The following is a 20077-nucleotide window of genomic DNA, read 5'->3' as shown; positions in this document are numbered from 1 at the left end:
TAAATCAGGCTCTGAAAATTTATATACAGTATCATCTAATTTTATGTATACAATATATAGAAATATGGATAGTGAAAGTGTCTGAAAGGGTATACACTCAGCCTCAATTCTGTGCTTCTCTCCCCAGCTGCCACAGTTCCTTTGGCACCCCTCCACTCTTATACTCTGCACCTCCTCTCTGGGAAACCACATCCACTCCCATGTCTTCAATTACCATTCATCTTCTGATGGCTCCCAAGTCTTTATTTTTCCTCTGAGTGCCAGTTAAATCCATTCAAATGACAATAGGCTGTCTCCACCTGGATGGCACATAGATTCCTCAAAGTCAATTTATTTTAAGTGTATTAGCCTTCCCCTCCCAAATCTTTTTCTCCTACCCAATAATAGAGCAAGAAAAAAATGTTACTTGCCTTTTCCCTAATCTATCCTTAAAACTGGTGTCAAATGAGTCTCCACTTTTACTTCATTCAATAGGGTCCTCGTATGCAACAACTTTAAGCCAACCAGTTCCTGACCCTTTTGTCTACTATAGACAACATTAAGGTAAGTATATAGAAGCCTGGGGCTGAGAGCAGTTGGTAACTGAATGGAGGATTTTACCCTTCCCTGATCTCACTTGGAATATTTCGCGAAAGCTGGTGAGATCATGTCTGAAGAAACACTGAGCCCTTGGAAATAAGGAAATCTTATTCTTTGAGAAATTATTTTAACAGTTGTCTTGGAGGAATCACAGAACTCTACACAGTAGTCACTTAATAAATGCTAACTTTTATTGTTGTTCTTATTTATTAAATGACACTGACACATGGCAGAATGCCCCCAACAAAACAAAGGCCACCCCAAAAAACTATCAACCCTGCATTCTAGGGAATTAAGAGTGCTTATTTTTCTTAATTAACTGCTCTGTACCAGAACATTCAAAGTATTTTGCATGTATTTAATTTAATCCTCATGACAAGCCCCATCTTCATCACTCATCTATCATTTCAGAGAGGAAACTTCACGCCATCTCATTTTTAATCTAAATTCTTTTTTTCCACTCAGTACATGCTCCAATCACCTGCTTCATTGCCAACACTTTCTTTTTCAATAATTTCCAAAAAAACCAATACTCATTTTATATAAATAAAAATATAAAGATGAATAAAAAATAAAAAAGTAAAAGATCACTCATTATCCTTCCACTCAAATACAGACAGTTACTTTTGGGGTATCTATAATTCCGTAATTGTTAGTGTCTACTTTAAAATATGTTTTATTATCTTCAAAAAGGAAAAGGAATCATTCTATGAATACTGCTATCTAAACTACCTTTCTCATTTAACAATGCAGGATGAATATCTTTTCCTGGCAACATGGATTTGGATCAACATATTTATCTTATATACTGCGTGAACATTCCTGAATTTATTTCACCATTCTGGTGTGCTAGACACTTAGTTGTTTCCAATTGTTACTGTTTTGGACAGTGCTGGGATGAAAAGCCTTGTCCATAAAGCCTTTAGCCAATTATTCAATTATTTCCTTAGGACAAAAGAATAACAAACTTTAAGGCTTATATGTATTACCAAATGGCCCTCCACAAATCTTGGACAAACTCAGTGTAAACTTATTCCTACCACAAGAGTTTGATAGGATCCATTTATCCACACCCTCGCAGATGCTGCACAGTTGGTGAGAGAGGAATCTCTATATGAATTCCAATTGTTCTTTCTAGTCAAAAATATTTGACTCTTGGTGTTCAGTGGGATAATATTCAAACAACTCTCCACAAACTGGCTTCGTTCAGCTTTCCAAATTTATTTACTTCCATTCCCCACACTCTCTACTCTAAGTAGACTAGTATCCTCACTGTCATAGGAAAAGGGTTCCTACCTCCATGCCTTTCTCACCCTAGTGCCCCCTCACTCCAGCTCTTGGAATGCCCTAACTACGTACACCATTCAGGACTCATTTTAAATAGCCTCTTCTTCCATGAATCTGTAGCTGACTACTGTATCCCACAGAAGCCTTTGCTTCCTCAGTGCTCTGAGACTGCACATTTGACAATGAGTATATGGTCCAGATATTGTTATCTATTTGTTTGTATTTTTCTTACCTCTCCAACTATATTATAAACCAAAGGACAAGGCTGATTTCTTTCTTTCTTCTTGTTTTGTTCAGCATTAATACACAACTTTATTGATGATATACAAATCAAGTTAATGCAAATGACAGGAGGGAGCTTACTTATGAAAAACTAGTTCACTGTCACTTATGCAAAAGAAATAGTAAAAATATTTCAATCTAGGCAGCGAGATAAAAAGCAACAAACATGTTTTCAGAACAGGTATTGATATTCATTCATCCAGCTTAGACCTGAAGATCAACTCAGATAAAAATCAGCATTGATTATACAATGATATTCATCACTCAAAATTGGCAGCTGAAAGGATTCCTTTACCATATAAACAAGGTGGAGAAAAGGAATAGTTTACAATGTGTGTTACTTCTAAACTACAAAATTAAGAATTTATTCCTGGCTCTTCGGGAACATATGCTCAGCCAGTTTGGCCATGAATTTTCCAACTTTTACTTTCACCAAAAAATCATGGTGACTTTCTATCCCCAGAATCTTATCAGCACACACTTGAAATTCTTTTAAAAAGAAGAAAAGTGAACCTTCACTGAATTGATTCTGAGCAGATTCATTTTCTTCCCATTTAAAATTGTCATTTATGTTCTCAAATATGACCAAAAGTTTAAGAATAACCTCTTTGTTCTCCTTCTTATTAAAGAGGGAACCAAGTGAAGATGGTACTTGGGCCCTGAGCAGTTCTCTAGTCATGGCTGGATTTTCAGCCAAATTCAAAAGGAGTTTCAAAACCTGAAATTTGGTTTCTTCATTTCCTGCTGAAAATAAACGAAAAAAGTCTGAAATGGAATTAGCAAGCATGTGCTGATATTCATTAGTAACAGTCATATTTGTGAGCAATCTTAGTCCAGCCAGCTGCACCGATGAGTTCAAGCGAGAAGTGATTGTGTCATCACACACTTGATTCATGTATATCTTAAGCCTGCGCTGATTTTCAGCATTCACACTCAAGTTATTCAGGACAATTAAAGCCTTTTCCTTAACTATGGGATCCCGAGTATTGAGAATCTTTGCAACAATTGGGAGACCACCTAGATCACGAATAATATCTCTGTTAAATGCATAAGCAGCGTTGTTACCCAGAGCAATTAAAGCTGCTTCAAGAATATAAGGCTTTTCAGACATCTCAACCAAGCAAAGAACTTTCTGCAGCTCTTGAGGGGACAAAATAGTATCATCTGAATTGGGGGAAGCCCGTTTCTGAACAGCCCGACGAGCCCGAGTAGCCCTGGCCCTTGCTCTGGCCCTTGCTCTGGTTCCAGCCTCAGTCCCAATCCGGGCCCAAGGTGGGTACCACACTATACCCTTGTTTTCACTGTTGTCATCATCATCATCAGACCAGTCATTGTACCTGGCCCCAGGACAGTCCCCAACATCATCCACATCCCCAGACCCACCCTCAGCCATTTTCTCCTTGTTCTGTTTTCTTCCCCGGGTCAGTCTATAAATGCAATAGCAGGCTCCAGCCCCAATCACTAGTCCCGCAGTCACCCAGCCTACTTTCCTGGCGTAGCCCATGCAATCGTCCCTGACAATAGCAGGGACCAAGGAACAGAGTATTCACTCAGGCTGGGAGAGGAGCACTATGGGCCTGGGTGCAAGGCTGTGGAAGGTGATCGTCTTCAGCCACTTCAAGGACACAATAGCTGATACTGGAGGTGGACCTGGGAGTGGAGGAAGGAAATGGGATTTGAGTTTCTTTTTTGTGTTGCCCCACACAGAGAGTTGCACAGAAGGACGGGAGCATAACAAATGTGTAGCTGGTATGAAATGTAGATTGTTAATAAACCCTCTGTATCTTCCTCATTTCACCCTCCCCCTACCCTCCCTAACCCACCCTCTTCCCAAGCCTAGATAAAGGCTATGGAGCCCACAGTCTCTGCTGAGGCCTCAGCACCCCAACCTCGGGTGTCCCCAGGGAATGACACTGTTACACTAACCTCCTCCAGACAGACAGTTTGTCCCTTCTTCCCTTCCCTGGAGGTGTGCCACGCCCAACAACCCTTGTGATCTGCAGAGACCACAGCCGGTGAGAACTAAGGACTTTGATGGATTGACTGTTCACATCCGTAGCTTTCCTGATTCACCATCCAGGCTGTTAGATTTTTTTTAACCTCTATGCCATCCAAAACATGCACAAGCCTGCCCCTTCCCTAACTTGAAATGGGAGGGATGTTAGGAAAATAAGGTAGAATTGAGTGAGCTTATCCAACTGCGGCTGATTTCCAGCCCCTCCCCCATTCCAGGCAGCCCCCACGCCTACACCGACCTCTACTGATCCAAGGAAACTTCCTCCCTCTCTTCAAGTGGTGCCACCTGCTACAGCAGACCTGCAGGATGACAGATCGAAAACATCGGACTAAGTACTGTTGAGAGAGGATTATGAACAAACTCTCTGATAGGTTTCCATACTGTCATTCTCCTCCACCCCCACCCCCACCCCCACCCCCGCCCCTGCGACACACACATACATACACACACACACACACACACACACACACACACACACCCTGAACGCCATTTCACCACAGTCCGGACAGTACAAGAAAGACACTCAGACTCAGCCCTAACCTAGATCATTGCCATCTCTGGCTTCTCCCTAACCCCACCACCGCCCCTCTTAGGGTCTCCAGATAGTCTTACCCTCAAATCGACCTTCACCAATTGGGGTTAATTTCCTTCCTCTTCTCTTGCCTGGTGTAGTGTCGCAACCTACGGAAACACTGGCAATGCAGGAGAGGCTTGGACCCCCTAGACACAGAGCCATGGTCAGGAAGACACAGCCACAGTCAGAAAGACGGAAAACGGCTGCTACTAGAGCTCTTGGTGGACGACCAGTCCCCAGAACATGAAACTCTTTCCTAATTCAGAGGCCTGGTTGTCAAAGGTTTCCCACCCCTATTAACCACTCTCAGCGTTCTGCTGACACATCACTTTGCACCTTCCCCCTCCCCAAATGTTCAACCTTTCCGCCAGCACTGTCCTGAAGGACTGGGGGCCAACACCCAGGCCACAGCTCCCTTTCCGGATTACAGCCTCGGCTCCCAGCAGATTTCCAACTCCGGATCTCTGTGCTCCTCCCCAAACAGCCCCCTGCTCACCATTTCGTAGCATCAAAATGGTCTGCGGGCGGGACAGATGTCTTGGAAAGCCGGCGGGGAGAGGAAGAGACGACGGAGGCGTCTCAGGGCCCGCGACGGTCTCCGCCCTACGCCCTCGGCCATCCCCACCTTATGGAATCTCCCAGGCACTGACCTGCAAGAATCCAGGACAATTTCCTTCTCCTCCACCTCTTTCCCTCTGCCGCAGGCCTGCTAGCCCTCAGGGCAATGGGGAGCTGGTACTCAGACGGGAACAAGGACCAGAACAAGAAGGACTTCTGCACACGTCAGCTCTTGGTCACGTGAGACCTACGTCATCCACCAACTCGGGTCCCTAATTTCCCCTCCCACCAGCAGTGCGGCAGAAGAGGGACCGCCCCCCTCTATTCCCTCCCCCATTCCAGGCCTCGTTACTCTTTCTTCTTTGCTAACCCCATTTCCCTGTAGTTGTGTTTGCCTTCCTCGGATTACCAGGAAGGGACAGCATCTTCCCCAGGGGCTACTGGCCACTTGTACTTTTTGAAAAATTGCCTCTTCCTTCCCCTAAGCTCCTGGGACAGCAACCTCTCCTTTAACCTCCCCTCCTCCCAGCTATTAATGTCTACCATTTCCTCTGAAGTCTAGTCCCTGATCTCAAACGAAAAAGCCATCAGAAAAGGAGACTTGTAGTGAGAGCGTGTTTTTTACTTTCTTAACACATTTTTGTTCTTTTTGTTCTGCCCTCTCCCTCCTCCAACCTGCATTCTTTTGTGAGGAAAAAAATACTATAAAGCTATTTTCATTTGAGAGAAAAAAAAAAAGAGTGGGAGTTGGAGAGTGATGTTGGGTGATGGCCTCCAAAAACCCACATTTTCTCATTCGTGGGGAGTGTTACACACCTCACTCCAAATCATCTTGATGTCTTCTGAGGCCTAACACATAACACAAACCCTAAATGAGCCCATTGAAGTGTCTAGAATTGCATAAATCTCCTGATGAGGCCAGTCTTCTAAACAGGAGAGCTACACACTTACACTTGCATCAGTCAGCAAGAAAGAGGTGTGGAGCTCTCAGAAGCCAGTAACACAGAAAAGATTGAGTAGGAATCACAGCTACGTAGTGGATATCTGTCCAAAAAGGCATGCACACTGACAAAGTAAGTAGCATAAAAGAACATTACAAAATATACTTGAGTACAAATAGGAAATATCACCTTTAAATAAAATGTTAGAGAAACACTGAGACCACTGAGACCAAATTGCCTGAAATCAGCATCTAGCAATTAGTGTAAAACAATTTCACTGACTGATTTGGTGAACTCTGTGATTCACCTGTCAGCAATGATAGAACTTTTTTATATGGGGAAAAGTAATCAAATAATGTCAGAACATGGGATCTACAATGGAATATTCCTTAATAGTTCAGATATAAGGCTATTATCTGAGTATAACTTTTATAATCCACAGACAATATGGAAGCAAATCAAGAAACTGGAAAGTTTGGGAATAGGCAAAACTCCACAGAAATCCTTGTCAGGGTAACTTCCAGGAGGAAGTACTTGGATATGACTGAAATTTAGCAAACAGAAACCAAATCAGCTATGTGATACTGTATTTGGAGAAAGATCACGTGCAGCGTGGGGCTTATTCAAGAATAGGAATGTATGAAAAGAAGAGTCAGAGAAAAATATTGGTAGTTCCCACCCAAGTGCTGTCTGGGGAGAGGGAGTCTTGGCTAAGATGAATGGAACAATCAGCTTTCCTTGGCGGAGCCATCACCATAATGTGTAAGAGTATTTCAAGCTCCCTTAGCTGAAAGCCACTTCTTAAGGTGAACCAATGACCTTGATCTGATTTCAGGCTCACCAAGCAACATTCTGAGGTTGTGGCTTCCCAAATAGTAGCTTGCCTACAGGGAGAATGGACTGGTAAAACTGACAGAAACCTCCAGTACCGCCTGACAGTTGAATTTCTCAGGGTAAATTATTCATTTGTCACTCCTATTGAGACTTAGCTTCCCTTTTGTCCCACTTACTGGGAGAGAATGCAGAGATACATGGGTTTGGGTATTCAGATCTCGATTTATACATAAGTCTCTATGAATGGGGTTCTTTCCTTGATAGAGGCCTTTGCTTTCAGATAAAGTCAGGGGTTGATCATACAACAGTGAGGACAAGACACTGAACTATATATACAGCCTTGTGGAATCCTGTCAGGAAAGCCAGGTAACTCTGGCTTAGAATACAATCCTGTGCATCACCATTTCCAAAATGTACCTCTCTAATGTTTAGTTAATGTGAAAATTACAACTAAGACATCCTGTGGCACATAGGCCCCCAGCATCTCAGTCATAGCTGGACAATGGGTTAATATCCAAAGTAGTTAAAAGGCTCTTGCAAATCAATATCTGAAACAATTTACATTTATCCCTGTGAAAAGAAAGTAAGTGCATATTACGTTTTACATACCCTTTCATTTTCCCCAGCAAAAGGGTGAGCATTGTGCCCAAAATAGACCAACTCAATACTCTCCTAGTAAAATTTAAATCTTGAATACAGATTTAAGAAAACACTGAAAATCAGCAGAATTGTGGTATCCTGAAGAGACTATCTGTGAATTCCTCCTACCTATACCCTTCAGAGCTGACCCTGATCTTCGACATTCCCTCATTTGTTTCCATTAACCAAGTTTGGTTTCTGTTGCTTGCAACCAAACAAAGTTAACTAAAACAAATTATTTAGTACAAAAACAAATAACACAGTACATAAAGTAATACAGCTTTTTAAAATAATCTTCTATAATTTTTTTTTCTCACTCTCTACAATCCTATTAGTGTTTCCATCTGGGGATCCTTTTGTGTTTGGGGGCACTCTGTAAGACACCTATCACATGTGACTACATACCAAGTTGAGCCAAAATGTTCCTTTTGGCAGTGGCTTCACATAGTCTTCTTCAGGCTCAGCAACTTTTAACAGGCTTGTCTGAAGAATTGCTTAAGGATTTTCCTCTTTTGCTTTTGAAATGGTATGTCAGGCAAACAACCTGCCCTTAAGTAGTTGATGATGCCCTTAAATAGTTATAATGGAGAGCAAAGTAGATTTTAAATGTTAGTTTCTAGGTTCCTTGGTAGGAATTGTGGATCTGAATGACAAAGGAGTAAGATAACTGAAAGGGTTATCATTCCCATGTTTTATAGGAAGTTTTAGAGATGGAGTGGACTCAAACAGGAAAGGTCTGACAGACTTGGAAAATGACGGTCAGGATAGTTATATGTTGGAATAAGTGGAAAACATACCAAAGTAGGGGAGGGAGATATTTTATACTAGTAAGGAGAGGTAAGAGTGGCACTTTTGTCCTTGAAGCTTTGTTAAGCTTTACATACTCCTAAGTTCTTTCTAATGTATATGGTCAAAACAAGCAAAAGCCATTTATATAAGTACTTAGCAGCCAAAAATTGAATGATGAACAGTTAGATTTGTTAGTAAAACTCCATAAATGGAATTCACTCGTCTAGAAGAAAATAAAGGGAGACAAAAAGAACAGTATAAGGAGATGATGCGAAAGAAATGCTGTAAGGGTTTTAGAGAGAAATGGCATAATACTGGTGAAGGAATTTGGACTACAAAAGTTTTGAGGAAGACCAGAAAGTTGTGGTGTGCTCTTGACTTCTGAATATTCACCAGCAAGGCACTCTGGGCTCCCTGACTCACCTCCTGAAAGGGCCTCCCCCACACAGGGGCCCCTTACAAGGGGAGCTTCCTGCTGGGGTGTCTTATTTCAATGTTCTAAGAAAGAAGCTGCCTGAAGGGTCTATATTTAGAGTATGACTCCCTGGCAGGGACAGCTGAATGTCTGGAGACTAGTTTCTGCATACTTTGTCCCTGAGTTCTGGGATTATTCTGAGGTGCTTGTATGGGTGGTACAGTGAAATTGTCACAGAAGGCAGCGAGTGAAAAGGCCTCTTTCTCCTGGCGACTGCTTGGGATCCTGTAAACTGCGCTTTTTGTGAGGTAAAAATGACAAAGATTTCATTTACAGACCCTCACCACTATCTACACTGGAAGGTGCTGAACACAAGCCGCTGCTAAGGTGACATATAGTATATGAACAACAGATCCCAGAGATATCTCACCAATGTTGTGATTAAATGAACATTCCACCTGCTAGGCCTCATTTCCATCAGTGAATGGGATAACAGGGAATTCTTTAATTTATGGATTTCTTATGGGTTACACTACAAAACTTGAGAATAGATTTTGAATAAAGACTTTTGGGTAAAAAACAGGCTAATCTGTGAAGTTACTAATTTCTAAAGTTCATCTAAACAGTAAGATTAATCTGAATTTAGGGTCTGCATAAAGTATGTCCTTTGAAGCCAGAAGGAAAGCCATTCAGCAATTTTCTATGAAGTTCTCAGCCATCTGACACTTAATACCATGAGTTCAGCCAAAGAAAGGGAGAATGTGTCATGTATCAAAAATGACCACGATTAAAACACTGACCGCCTCACTATACATTCATTTTATCCATCAATCTATAAATCATATTGAAAGCACACTAGTTTTGTTTGCAAGGATATGTTTTTAAATTTTAATATGCTGTTTGAAACCTGCTATTTCCTGTGAATTCAGTAGAAAATATTTTCAACAGGGTATAAATTAACTTAATCAAATCAATGAGGTCTTCCTATTACCTGGAAAATCTGGTTTATTACATATATATGTATCTACATATGTACATAACTTAAATTCTTTTTTCTCCAACTGAAATAGATTTATTATATTTTCTGGTTACAAAATAGTGTAGCTTGAGTCAATAAAAAAGCATGAAATAGAACATAAATGTATCAAAAATATTAATAAAAACCTCACAACTACTTGAGCTTCCTTTCATGCAACTCCCCCCAAACCCCCGAATTTTGGTGCAGAAACCGGATGTGCAAAGGAGTAGAAAAAGAAGGTATGGGAGCAAGAGTTTCAGAGCCAAGGAAAAGATAAGAAATTTCCCCCCAGAAGAAGTATAAGTAACAGCTGACCCAGGAAAAGATGCTGCCCCATCGTGTAATTAGAAAAAGGCAAATTCGACCACCAGAGAGCCAAGGCCACGTCTGGCTTAACGGTATTGTTATACAGGAAAAGAGTGACAGGGCCCCGTGTGAAGGGGGGAGGTACGGGGCAGGCTGGCGCCTGCCGCACTGCTTGTGGGAGTGGAAATTGGGGGCCAGAGCTCATTCGTGACGTGGTGGTCACGTGACCAAGAGCTGCCTAGAGCAGAAGTCCTGTTAATCGCCTCCATCTGGGTACCAGCCCCTATTACTCTGCAGGCCTGTGGAGGAAGAAGGAAACTAGTCCCGGACCGCGAGGTCGGTAGGAGCCTGGGCTCTGCTTAGAGGCGGCGGGGGTAGGAGAGGGCCAAGGGCGTCACGAATTCGGGTTCGAGCTGATCCGGGTTGTGTCCCCTTCTCGCCTATTTTCTAAATGCCGGCGCCCCCCTCCCTCGTGCCCATTTAGTAAAGAGAACTGGTGGACTTTGGGCGGGTGGTTAGAGGAGTGAATGGCGGTTCCAGAGACTCCAAAGAAAGGTGCCACAATTAGGGCACTCGTGTCCCGAGTGCTGCTCCGTCCACCAAACACTCCGTCCCCTGGGTTCCCTGTCTGTTTGCAGGTTTGTAGGTCTGTTGGCCCATAGGACGCCTCAAAAGTCGTCCTGAGGGAAGGAGCAAACTGCCTTGGGACCGTGCAGGTCGGTCTGAGGGTGGGATGAGCCCTGGACCCTGGGTGGGGGTTGGTGATGGGGGTGGCGGAGGAGGAAGGGCTGGGAACTGCGCGGGCCTGGTCGAGTCGCCCTCTCCTGGCCCCTTCTTTCTCCACACCCCCTCCCATCTCAGTGCAGGGAAAGGGGTGTGGCGGCCTTTGCTGGGGAAATGGCGGATGATATGGGGGGAAGGGGGGAAACCCCCGTTAGAAAAGTCAGGAGGGTGTGAAAAATATTTTAAAGTCAAAGGCTGAAAATTCAGAAAAGCAGGTAGGACCTGTGTTCTCAGTGCTGATCCATCCAACCACACTTTCAGTTTTTCAAAGCCGGTTATCTGTCTTTCCATCTGTCCTTCTGCCAGACTGTCCATCAATCTCTGTGGAAGGAGCACTGACAACCGAAGACAAGGGAAGAAGAAGGAATTTACCTGACTTTGGTAGAGGTTGGTGGGGAAAACTGCCTGTGAAGCTTTGTAGGTGGGGGTGTGTGACAGAGGAGACTACCTGAAGGTTTGCCTCTTCATGTCACCACCCTCCTGGATAGCATAGCACAGCCCTATCTCCTGCCCTTTTCTGTAGGGCCTGAAAGCATAATGGTTGGTCCCAATGGTACATAGAGAATAATAAACAAATAACAAAGAAACAGGTTACTAATAATCCAACTCTCTCAGCCAGAACTCAAACTCTACCCTGTTTGTGTAGTGAGGCACAAATTCAAACAGCACAAGGCCCTGATACTATTTCTCAACCATAGATTCATCCCAAGAGAGCTACAGGAACCTGAGAGAGGCTGAAGAGGACTACACTCCACCATTACTCACCCTGGCCTTAGCATCCTCTTCAATCAGGTGCAACAAGTCCCTCTCCCATCCTACCCAAAGACTGGCACAGACCTGAGCATGGGCCGAGCTCGGGAAGTGGGTTGGATGGCAGCAGGACTCATGATTGGGGCTGGTGCCTGCTACTGTGTTTACAAACTAACATTAGGAAGAGATGACAGTAACAAGTTGGAGGAGGAGGAAGAGGAATGGGACGATGACCAGGAGCTGGATGAGGAGGAACCTGAGATTTGGTTTGATTTCACAACTATGGCTCGGCCCTGGAGTGAGGATGGGGATTGGACTGAACCTGGGGCCCCTGGAGGCACTGAAGATAGGCCTTCAGGTGGGGGCAAGGCCAATCGAACACACCCAGTAAAACAGCGCCCATTCCCTTACGAACATAAAAATACTTGGAATAATCAAAGCTTTAGAAATTTCAGTTGTGTTCTTGACCTCTCCAAGTGTCCTTTCATTCAGGGCAAAATGTGGTTTGCTCAGCCCAAGGATGCTGGTTTTTCATCTATCCACAATATCAATAGTCATTTGGCCAGCCTCTCCATTGTTGGAAACACGATCCCCACTCCTGACCCCGCTATTAAGGAGAAAGCTTTATGTGCTCCGGATAACTTGAATGCAAGTATTGAAAATCAGGGGCAGATTAAGATGTACATCAATGAAGTGTGTCGGGAGACTGTGTCACATTGCTGCAACTCGTTTCTGCAGCAGGCCGGATTAAATTTGTTAATAAGCATGACAGTTATTAATAACATGCTTGCCAAGTCCGTTTCAGACTTGAAGTTTCCTTTGATAGCAGAGGGAAGTGGATGTGCTGAGCTTCAGGTTTTGAAACTGTTGATGGGTTTGTCCAAAAAGCCAGTCTTGGCAGGGGAATTGCTGGGTGCCCAAATGCTGCTCTCATTCATGTCCCTCTTTATGAGGAACGGAAACAGACAGGTTCTCCTGGACACCCTGGCCTCTTAAATGGCCATCTCGAACAGAATGGAACTGAATCTGCCCAAAACCCTTCTGGTGAACACACACATGTGTTCTCACTCAAAGAATCTGCAGTGGGTGCTGTTGAAGATCCAGTCTTAGCCCATCACCACATCACGGGGTGAAAGTTACACTCGCTAAATCGAGGACCACATTCCTATTGGCCAGGCAGGGGTTCCCACAGGGCTTGGAGTAACTTCTTGGTTTTGCAGTCTGCAGGCAATGTGCATTGTCAGTCACTCCCTTGTGGCCTTCTTCCTGTGGTAAAGGGATCATTCCAGCTGCCAGCTGTGGATACAGAACATCCTATTATAGCATCATGAGGGATGCCCTGCCCGTGGTGGTCTCCCTGTCTAAGCAGGACCATTTTGTGGAGACCAGACACATATCGGAGCTTGTGCTGAAAATGCTTTTGCTGCCGCCTAGGTTGAATTCTTTCTCATTTACTGCTTCTTCTTTGCGAGCTGATGGATGGTGAACCTATTCATCAAAAACGTACACCCCCCCCCTTTTTGTGTGCTGTACTGACTTAACCTTACCCACCCAAACCTACCATTTGTATGTATCATCAATAAAGGTGTGTGCTTTGATTGGCAAAAGCGAGACATGGAACTTACCCTTGAGTTTACAGTCTACATGAAGAGGAAGACAAAAATACGCGACCAACCGACACCAACCCACGCTAACTAACTGGGGGCCTTTGCTCCCTGACAAATGCATGCTTATCAGTGCTCACAGGAGGCGGGGTAGAGGTGGGCTGCAGTGCTCAGGATAAGCCTCAAGAAGGGCCTGGAGGGCTGGGGGTGGGAGCAGGGGAGTGGAGGTGGGGTTAGTGGAATCAGGATGGAGTGTTGGGAGGACTGAAAGAGACAACACTTTTGAAGCAGGCGGCACAGTGCCTGGCACCTGGAGCAGAGAAATCCCTCGACGAAGGTGTCTTTCCTTGACTGCCAGCCTAAATAGGAAGGTCAGTATCCTTGGGGTGTGTGTACACGTCCTTGGGGACCACTGGACAACCCATCCCTGCGCATGTCACGCACTAGTATAGCAGTGATGGTTGCCGCTCTCCGAGTGCCCACTTTGTATAGTTCCGTCTCTCCTGCAAAGCGGCTGTTAAACCTACCTCCAGGCCCCCTCCCTCCCTTGGGACCCCAAGCCCAGATTCCTGGCAGAGCGAGAAGTGTTGGCCTCTGCTTCCTCTGGGGGAACCTCCTTTCTGCCCTTTCCCTGGTACCTTCGGTGAAACCCAAGAAGGGGCCAACAGAGCCTTCCATGAACTCCCCATTGGGGTGGTAGGGCAGATGTTGAGGGTGGTGGCAAGGTATGACAGGTCCATGGGGAGACATCTCTGTCGCCTCCATCCAAGCTCCTGGCATCCCTAGGAGGAAAGGAGGAACCCAGCCCTGTGCACTGAACCACTCCGTGGATCTGGGCAAGTCACGCTGCCGCCCCTCTCAATACTGCCAGACCCCTCCCAGCAGCACCTTGGCCCCTGCATCACCAAAGCCAGGTTCTCTGACAGCTATTGATGTGTCAAGCGATGGTCCTCTTCCTCAGAGCCCTGGCCAACAGGCTCAACAAGAAGCTTCCCTTGGGCAGAGCTGCTTCTGTGCCTGGTGCCCTCTCCTGGTCTCCATGGGATGCTGCTCTGGGCCACTGTGCCCTGCACATCAGCACTCTGCGCATGCTCTGCTTTCGGACTGCTCTCCTCTGCACAGAGCACAGTTTTACTTTTTTTCCCTTCTCCCGGAGTTTGGGTTGCAGGTAGATTACAACTCTAAGACTTGTATCCATCCTCCCTGTGCTTTGGCCTGACTAGCAGGCACCGGCACCTGCCAGGTGCCCCAGAATCTTCCAACATGCAATGGAGACACTGCTTCTTCCCAGGCACTGGCACCTTGGATGGCCAGCATGTGACTTGTGGTTGCTGTGACACCACGCCCCAGTAGGGCTCACCCCCCCAGGAACTCTATTCCTCTGCTGGCTGCTGGGCCCTGCCATGTTGCTTAAGAGTTGCTAATGCGACCACCCCTTTCTCCCAAACCAGCCTCAGGTGGACTGGGCAATCTATTTCCCAAGTAGAATGGTCGTGCAGACAGCGCCCACACCCACTTGTCCCAGTGGAGGCTGCTTGGCCAATGCTGTCTTCAGTGACACCCTCATGCTCATTCTCTTTAATCTCAGCACAAAGGCAGAAAAGATTTTCTCCTTCCTCCTGGCTTGGGGCCCCAAGTTAACACATGCCTCCCTTCTCCTCTTTGCTCTGCCAAATCAACAGTCGAGTGCTGCCACAGGCACTTGTCCTCCATCTCCAAGGCAGGCACTTGGCATTTTTAGGCCACGGCTGACTTCTAACTCAGGGAGGGCCTTGGAGGCTTTCTGCCCATCTCCTGAGCAACTTTCTGTCCCTGGGAAGCCTGTTGGCATCAAAGGGTCTCCATGGTGTGGTTTTGGCCCAACTCAAGAGCCTCCTCTGCGTCTGCTGGCACTGCCCTCCAGAAAACACTCCTTGTGTCTGGAAGCTCAGGCCTCTGGTCTGCCCTTCATCCCTTGGTTGGTTGCTGTGCCAGAGCAGGAGCCCTAGAGGCAGTGGAGGGGACTCAGGAGCATGCCTGCCACTCAGGGCCTGATTAAGACATACAGAGGCTTTCAGCACCAGAAAGACCATGGTGCCCCCTCTCATACCTAATTCAGAATGAAACAGCATGGGACCACCGGGCACCAAACTTGCCTACCTGCCTGCTGCAACTAACAGATTCTTTCTGGGCTTCCCCATGGGAAATATTTGATAAGGTCATCGATGCTTGAGATTGTCACACTCTGTGGGGAAGGGCCTTGCCTTGATGGGGCCCACCCCAGCCTTGCCTGCCTCTTGGCTAAATCTGGAACTGCCCCCACAGACTGCCTTCCAGCTCCCAAAAAGCCCTGGTTCTGCTTCTTATTCATCTCATGATTACGTCTACATTTGGTGCCTGTGGGTACTGGCTTGCACACTAGCTCCCAGTGCCCTCCCCAGCTTGCTACCTCTCCTGGGAAGTTTGTGATTTGACCTCCCCCCCGCCCCCATTAAGTGGCTCCTGAGGTTGCAGACATCCAGCTTCCCAGCGGATGCCTCCAGTCTCAAAGTCTGCATCCTTCCCCAGGGCCCTATGTGCCACTCTCAAAGCAGTTTCAACCATAATCCCCTCACCTTGATGTGCCACCCACAGATAGGCACAGCCCTCACCAAGTCAATCTCTAAGCCGCCACAGCACCATTCAGCTTAGAGTTTGACAACTGTGGCTAGCGCTGGCTCCAGGCTCCTTTCCGGGGGCGGGCCACCAGTTGGTCTAAGATGCAGATGGGTGTTACACCACAGTCCAGGACAGTCCTGCAGAGGATTGGCCGGTCCCTTGTCTGCTACACATGCGGCATGCATCACCTCACACCCTGTCACTTCCCTCTCTCTTGCTCTTGGCCTCCTGTTACCTGGAAGGCAGGCTTCTTTTCCCTCGTTGCCTCTTGTTTTTGTGTGTGGCTTAGGATGTCCTCCCTCATGCCTCAATTACAAAGAGTCTCCCATAGGGTTTCCTAATTCCTTCATACTTTTACACTTAAAGGGTCTCACAGATCTACTTGGAAGTTACCTTTGTGAAAGGTAGGAGGTGTGATCCAACTTGACTTCTTTCCCCAAAGGGGTAGCAAATTAACCCAGCACCATTTAGCACTCCATTCTCACGCTGCAGTGTGGCACATATGGGATCTTCATGCACCCAGCCGAGCATCCCCTCTGTGGCTTCCCGGTGGGAATTATGTCCTGAGGCACACCTTTCTCCCAGGAACTCCTAACTGACTCGGGGACCCTCAGCTCACTGGGGGGCCCTATGGCAGGTGGTGTGTGTGTTAGCAGGGAGGTATGTATTGGTGCTTGTGAGCAGGCCTCTGTCCCAGGTTCCTTCTCAGGACATATCCTGGGTCACAGGAAACATACGAACCCCGTCCCCCAGCCTACTTTAACAACACGGGAAAGTGGGGACTGGTTTCTTCCCTCACCAAAATTACTTTATTTGTGTGAGAGAAAAGCAAGTTCATTTTCTATGTTTAGATTTGCTGCACTTTGCACATGGTAGTCTTTTGCCACTGTTGAAGTATGCCTATTGTCACATGTTGCATTCATGGCTCAATAGTTTCTCTCAACACTGTCCTTGATTTTTTATTTTTATTGTGGTATATTTCATCAATCTGGAATTTTAACTAGTCTGTTCCTGTCAATGTTTGTATTGAACTGTGATATTTTTTTAAGAGTCTTCACATCCCACATTTACTAGAAAGCATTTGCCTATATTTCCTTCTTTTCTTTAACATTTTTTTAGAGAGAGAGGGAGAGAACAAGTGGGGTGGAGTGGCAGAGAGAGAGGAGAGAGAGAGAGAGAGACAGAGAGAGAGAGAGAGAGAGAGAGAGAGAGAGAGAGAAGTAGGCTTCCATGCCCAGTGTGTAACCTGACACAGGGCTTGATCACACGACCTGGTGATTATGACCTGAGCTGAAATCAAGAGTCAGATGCTGAACTGACTGAACCCCCCAGGCACCCTGCCTATATTTCCTTTTAATATAAATACAGTTTTTCTTTTTAGAGTTAAAGAAAGAACTTCTTTAGAGTTAGGTTCTTTTTTTAACCTACTAGTAGCATATATTTGTAATGTGTGTGGTTTTGTACATGTAGTTTGAGGTAGACTTTGTATCTTAATTTTCTCTAAATGTATAATGAGTTACACTAATGTCATTCATTGCAGAATCCAATTTTTTCCCATACAGAATTAGGCAAGTATGCTCCAAATTCCCATGTTTAGAATGTGAACATGGATTTACATGCATTGTCTCCTTTTGTGGATCTTAACAAGCATGTAGTCTTCAGTCACTGGACCTTTGATTCTTCTTATCAGTAATTCACACTTAGCTCAATTGAGTAAATGACAAACACAGAATGATACATAAGGCATAGCAATAAGTTCCACCCAATACCGTTCACCTTTTTTCCCAAAATCATATCACAACTCTTTCTTGTAAAACATAAATTTTAGAACAAGGCACTTAATTCACTTTACTGTGGAAAAATAAAGAACATTCTACCATCTTGGAGCAATGAATGTCCAAGTATGGCTGTAAGGTACACACTGAGAATTTAATGATTTTAACGAACCCATTGAAGTTTATAAAGCTGTGTTAACCTAACATCAGGAAAGAATGCAAGATAAAGGCACAAATGTCCCTGCTCATGTTGCAGTGTAATTCCCCAAGGACGCCATGTTATAAACATCCTCATTGTCTTCAGTGCTTGAAGCATATGTAGACTTGGGATTGCTCACCACAATTCCCATAGAAGATAGACTGGTGATGAAGGAGTGCATCTGTTGTGCATAAATATCTCTACTGTTAAAGTAAGGTAGCTTGTGACATGTCTCTGGTGGGTCCTCACTGCACTGGTTCACATCAATGTCCTTCAGCTTCTGGAAAACTTGTTGAAGATAATGGTGATAGGCCATTGATAGTGATAGCACAGATGATGCATGTGCTGGCGATAAGCTTCCTGGCCAAGGTGACTCGGTGGTTGTCTCCATAGCCCCTAGTAGTCATGCTGATGGTGGCCCACCATCAACATATAGGGATGCTGGTGAGGTTGGAGATGTGGTCATCTTTCTCCACAGAGTAGATAAGCACAGAAAAAACGGAAATGCCCACAGAGAGAAAGAGAAGCAACAGCCTAACTTCATGGTAGCTGTGTCTCTATGTGATATCTAGAGAACAAAGTCCTACTGAGTGCTGGGCAAGCTTGAGAATTTGGAAAATCCTTATAAGCCTGAAGATCTGGACCACCATGCCCATGTTCTCAATGTCCTCGCTCTCTTCCTCCTTGGTGTCTACAGTCAAGGTGGCATAGAAGGGAATAATGAAGATGAAGTCAATTATATTCAGAGGGATTTTCCAGAATTTCTTTTGAAAGGGAGAAACAAGCAGCCAGATGGCAAGCTTGCAGGTGAACCAAGTGATGCATGCAATCTCCAAGCCTTCCAGCACGGGGTCATCTACCTCTCCATCCTCATTCTGGAACTCTGATATACTGTGGACACACATGGCCACAACAGAGGCCAGCACCACACTCAAGGAGGTGATGGCAATCAATGAGCTTGGCAGACAGGCAGTAGGCTGGATTTTCCATTCAAATCCAGATCTTCTTCTGTAGTTGACCAAATTGCAGCTTATCAAACTTCTCCAGCTCCTTCTCAGAGAAAAGTCTTCAGAAGAGCCTGTACTCACATCATTGCTTTTCATGTCCCAATCTTTGTCCATAGTTTTCTTCCTTGCCTTCCTAGTAGCCCTTACCGCAACAGAAAAAAACCCCACACAGCTCCTCCATGACATGTAGCTTACCCGTGTAATAAAAATTCAAAACATATCTGAACAAGGAGGGGTTCAGTTCAAAATAGTACTCCTTATCGGCATCACTCACTGTAGTCTCACAGCTCCAGAATGGCCTCTTCTGAGTGACAGGTGAGCAGCTTTCTGAGTCTGGTGTGAGGAAACCACGGGAGGGTGCCTTTGGTTGATGCACTTCTTAGAGCCTCCCTCGTTCAAGTTGACAAGTCCCTCCTCTTGTCCAAGATGATGCAAAAACTAATCAAATACCATGGTGGATAGAGGAGGCAGGGAGCTGGATGTGAAGGGAGATGAGGAAGTTCACACTGCACCCTTGTGTTAGATGTCACACTCTCTGCCCTCATCCCATCCAGTGGAATGTCCATCATCATCTAAGAAGCTCTGCCCTTCTTCCCTCACAGAATGTGTGGTGCACACAGGCATTTAGTGGCCAAAAGGAAGAAAATAATCGTGTTCTCCGGTTATACCAGCTGAAGCAATTGCTAGGAAATCAATCTTACAGATTTGAGTGGGATAAGATCCTCCACCAATGGGCTTCTTTGTCATCTGTAGGATCATAAGCTTCTTCTGTTTCCCGTGTCTGCTTTGTGGCACACACTGTCCTGGGAACTGCAGGAGTCCAGACAACTCAGGATCACTCAGCTCTGTGATGCTGCCTGCCCACGGCTGTGGGGATCAGGCCTCATGGTGCAGCGAGGAAAGCAGGGTGGCTTGCCTAGATCTGTCTGTCTGTCTATGCAGAATCCAATTTTTAATGTTTTAAGTGAAATTGCACTAAGTTTATGGGTTAATCATTGGCAAGAGTTGGCATCTTTATAATTTTCCCATCTAGGCACATTTATTTAAATCCTCATTTTCTTTAGTGAAGTTTTCTTTATAATC

General features: G+C 45.3%; 2 protein-coding genes and 1 pseudogene across 8 annotated transcripts; 1 reads left to right on the top strand and 2 right to left on the bottom strand.

Moving 5' to 3' along the window:
- Nucleotides 1-748: 748 nt before the first annotated feature.
- Nucleotides 749-5543, bottom strand: ARMCX3 (armadillo repeat containing X-linked 3). Of its 4 annotated transcripts, none has more exons than XM_040466695.1 (5): nucleotides 5390-5543; nucleotides 4778-4885; nucleotides 4404-4464; nucleotides 4075-4145; nucleotides 749-3798 (listed from the first exon to the last, which is right to left on the bottom strand). In XM_040466695.1, the coding sequence occupies exon 5, from the start codon at nucleotides 3650-3652 to the stop codon at nucleotides 2513-2515; it is 1140 nt and encodes a 379-aa protein (XP_040322629.1). In that variant the 5' UTR covers nucleotides 3653-3798; nucleotides 4075-4145; nucleotides 4404-4464; nucleotides 4778-4885; nucleotides 5390-5543; the 3' UTR covers nucleotides 749-2512. The 4 variants fall into 4 exon arrangements, with proteins under 4 accessions (XP_040322629.1, XP_040322631.1, XP_040322630.1 ...); XM_040466697.1 differs by having other exon boundaries at nucleotides 4778-4857; XM_040466696.1 differs by lacking the exon at nucleotides 5390-5543 and adding an exon at nucleotides 5236-5373.
- Nucleotides 5544-10443: 4900 nt separating this feature from the next.
- On the top strand, nucleotides 10444-13385 carry ARMCX6 (armadillo repeat containing X-linked 6). Of its 4 annotated transcripts, none has more exons than XM_040466702.1 (4): nucleotides 10448-10575; nucleotides 10878-10955; nucleotides 11284-11403; nucleotides 11721-13385. In XM_040466702.1, the coding sequence occupies exon 4, from the start codon at nucleotides 11866-11868 to the stop codon at nucleotides 12766-12768; it is 903 nt and encodes a 300-aa protein (XP_040322636.1). In that variant the 5' UTR covers nucleotides 10448-10575; nucleotides 10878-10955; nucleotides 11284-11403; nucleotides 11721-11865; the 3' UTR covers nucleotides 12769-13385. The 4 variants fall into 4 exon arrangements, with proteins under 4 accessions (XP_040322635.1, XP_040322636.1, XP_040322633.1 ...); XM_040466699.1 differs by having other exon boundaries at nucleotides 11284-11409; XM_040466700.1 differs by having other exon boundaries at nucleotides 10474-10645; nucleotides 11284-11409.
- A 4412-nt stretch (nucleotides 13386-17797) lies between these two features.
- LOC121024464 (potassium voltage-gated channel subfamily S member 3-like) lies at nucleotides 17798-19804 on the bottom strand (annotated as a pseudogene).
- Between the last annotated feature and the right edge of the window lie 273 nt (nucleotides 19805-20077).

Source organism: Herpailurus yagouaroundi, unplaced genomic scaffold, assembly GCF_014898765.1.
Source record: "Herpailurus yagouaroundi ecotype Mexico unplaced genomic scaffold, PumYag 65043, whole genome shotgun sequence".
NCBI classification, from domain to species: Eukaryota; Metazoa; Chordata; class Mammalia; order Carnivora; family Felidae; genus Herpailurus; species Herpailurus yagouaroundi.
The sequence above is the reverse complement of the archived record's forward strand: the minus strand, read 5'-3'. Positions and strand labels throughout refer to the sequence as shown.

What these genes read in the sequence shown, in the direction of transcription:
- ARMCX3 (XM_040466695.1), bottom strand. Translation starts at nt 3,652, where the DNA reads ATGGGCTACGCCAGGAAAGTAGGCTGGGTGACTGCGGGACTAGTGATT.
- ARMCX6 (XM_040466701.1), top strand. Translation starts at nt 11,866, where the DNA reads ATGGGCCGAGCTCGGGAAGTGGGTTGGATGGCAGCAGGACTCATGATT.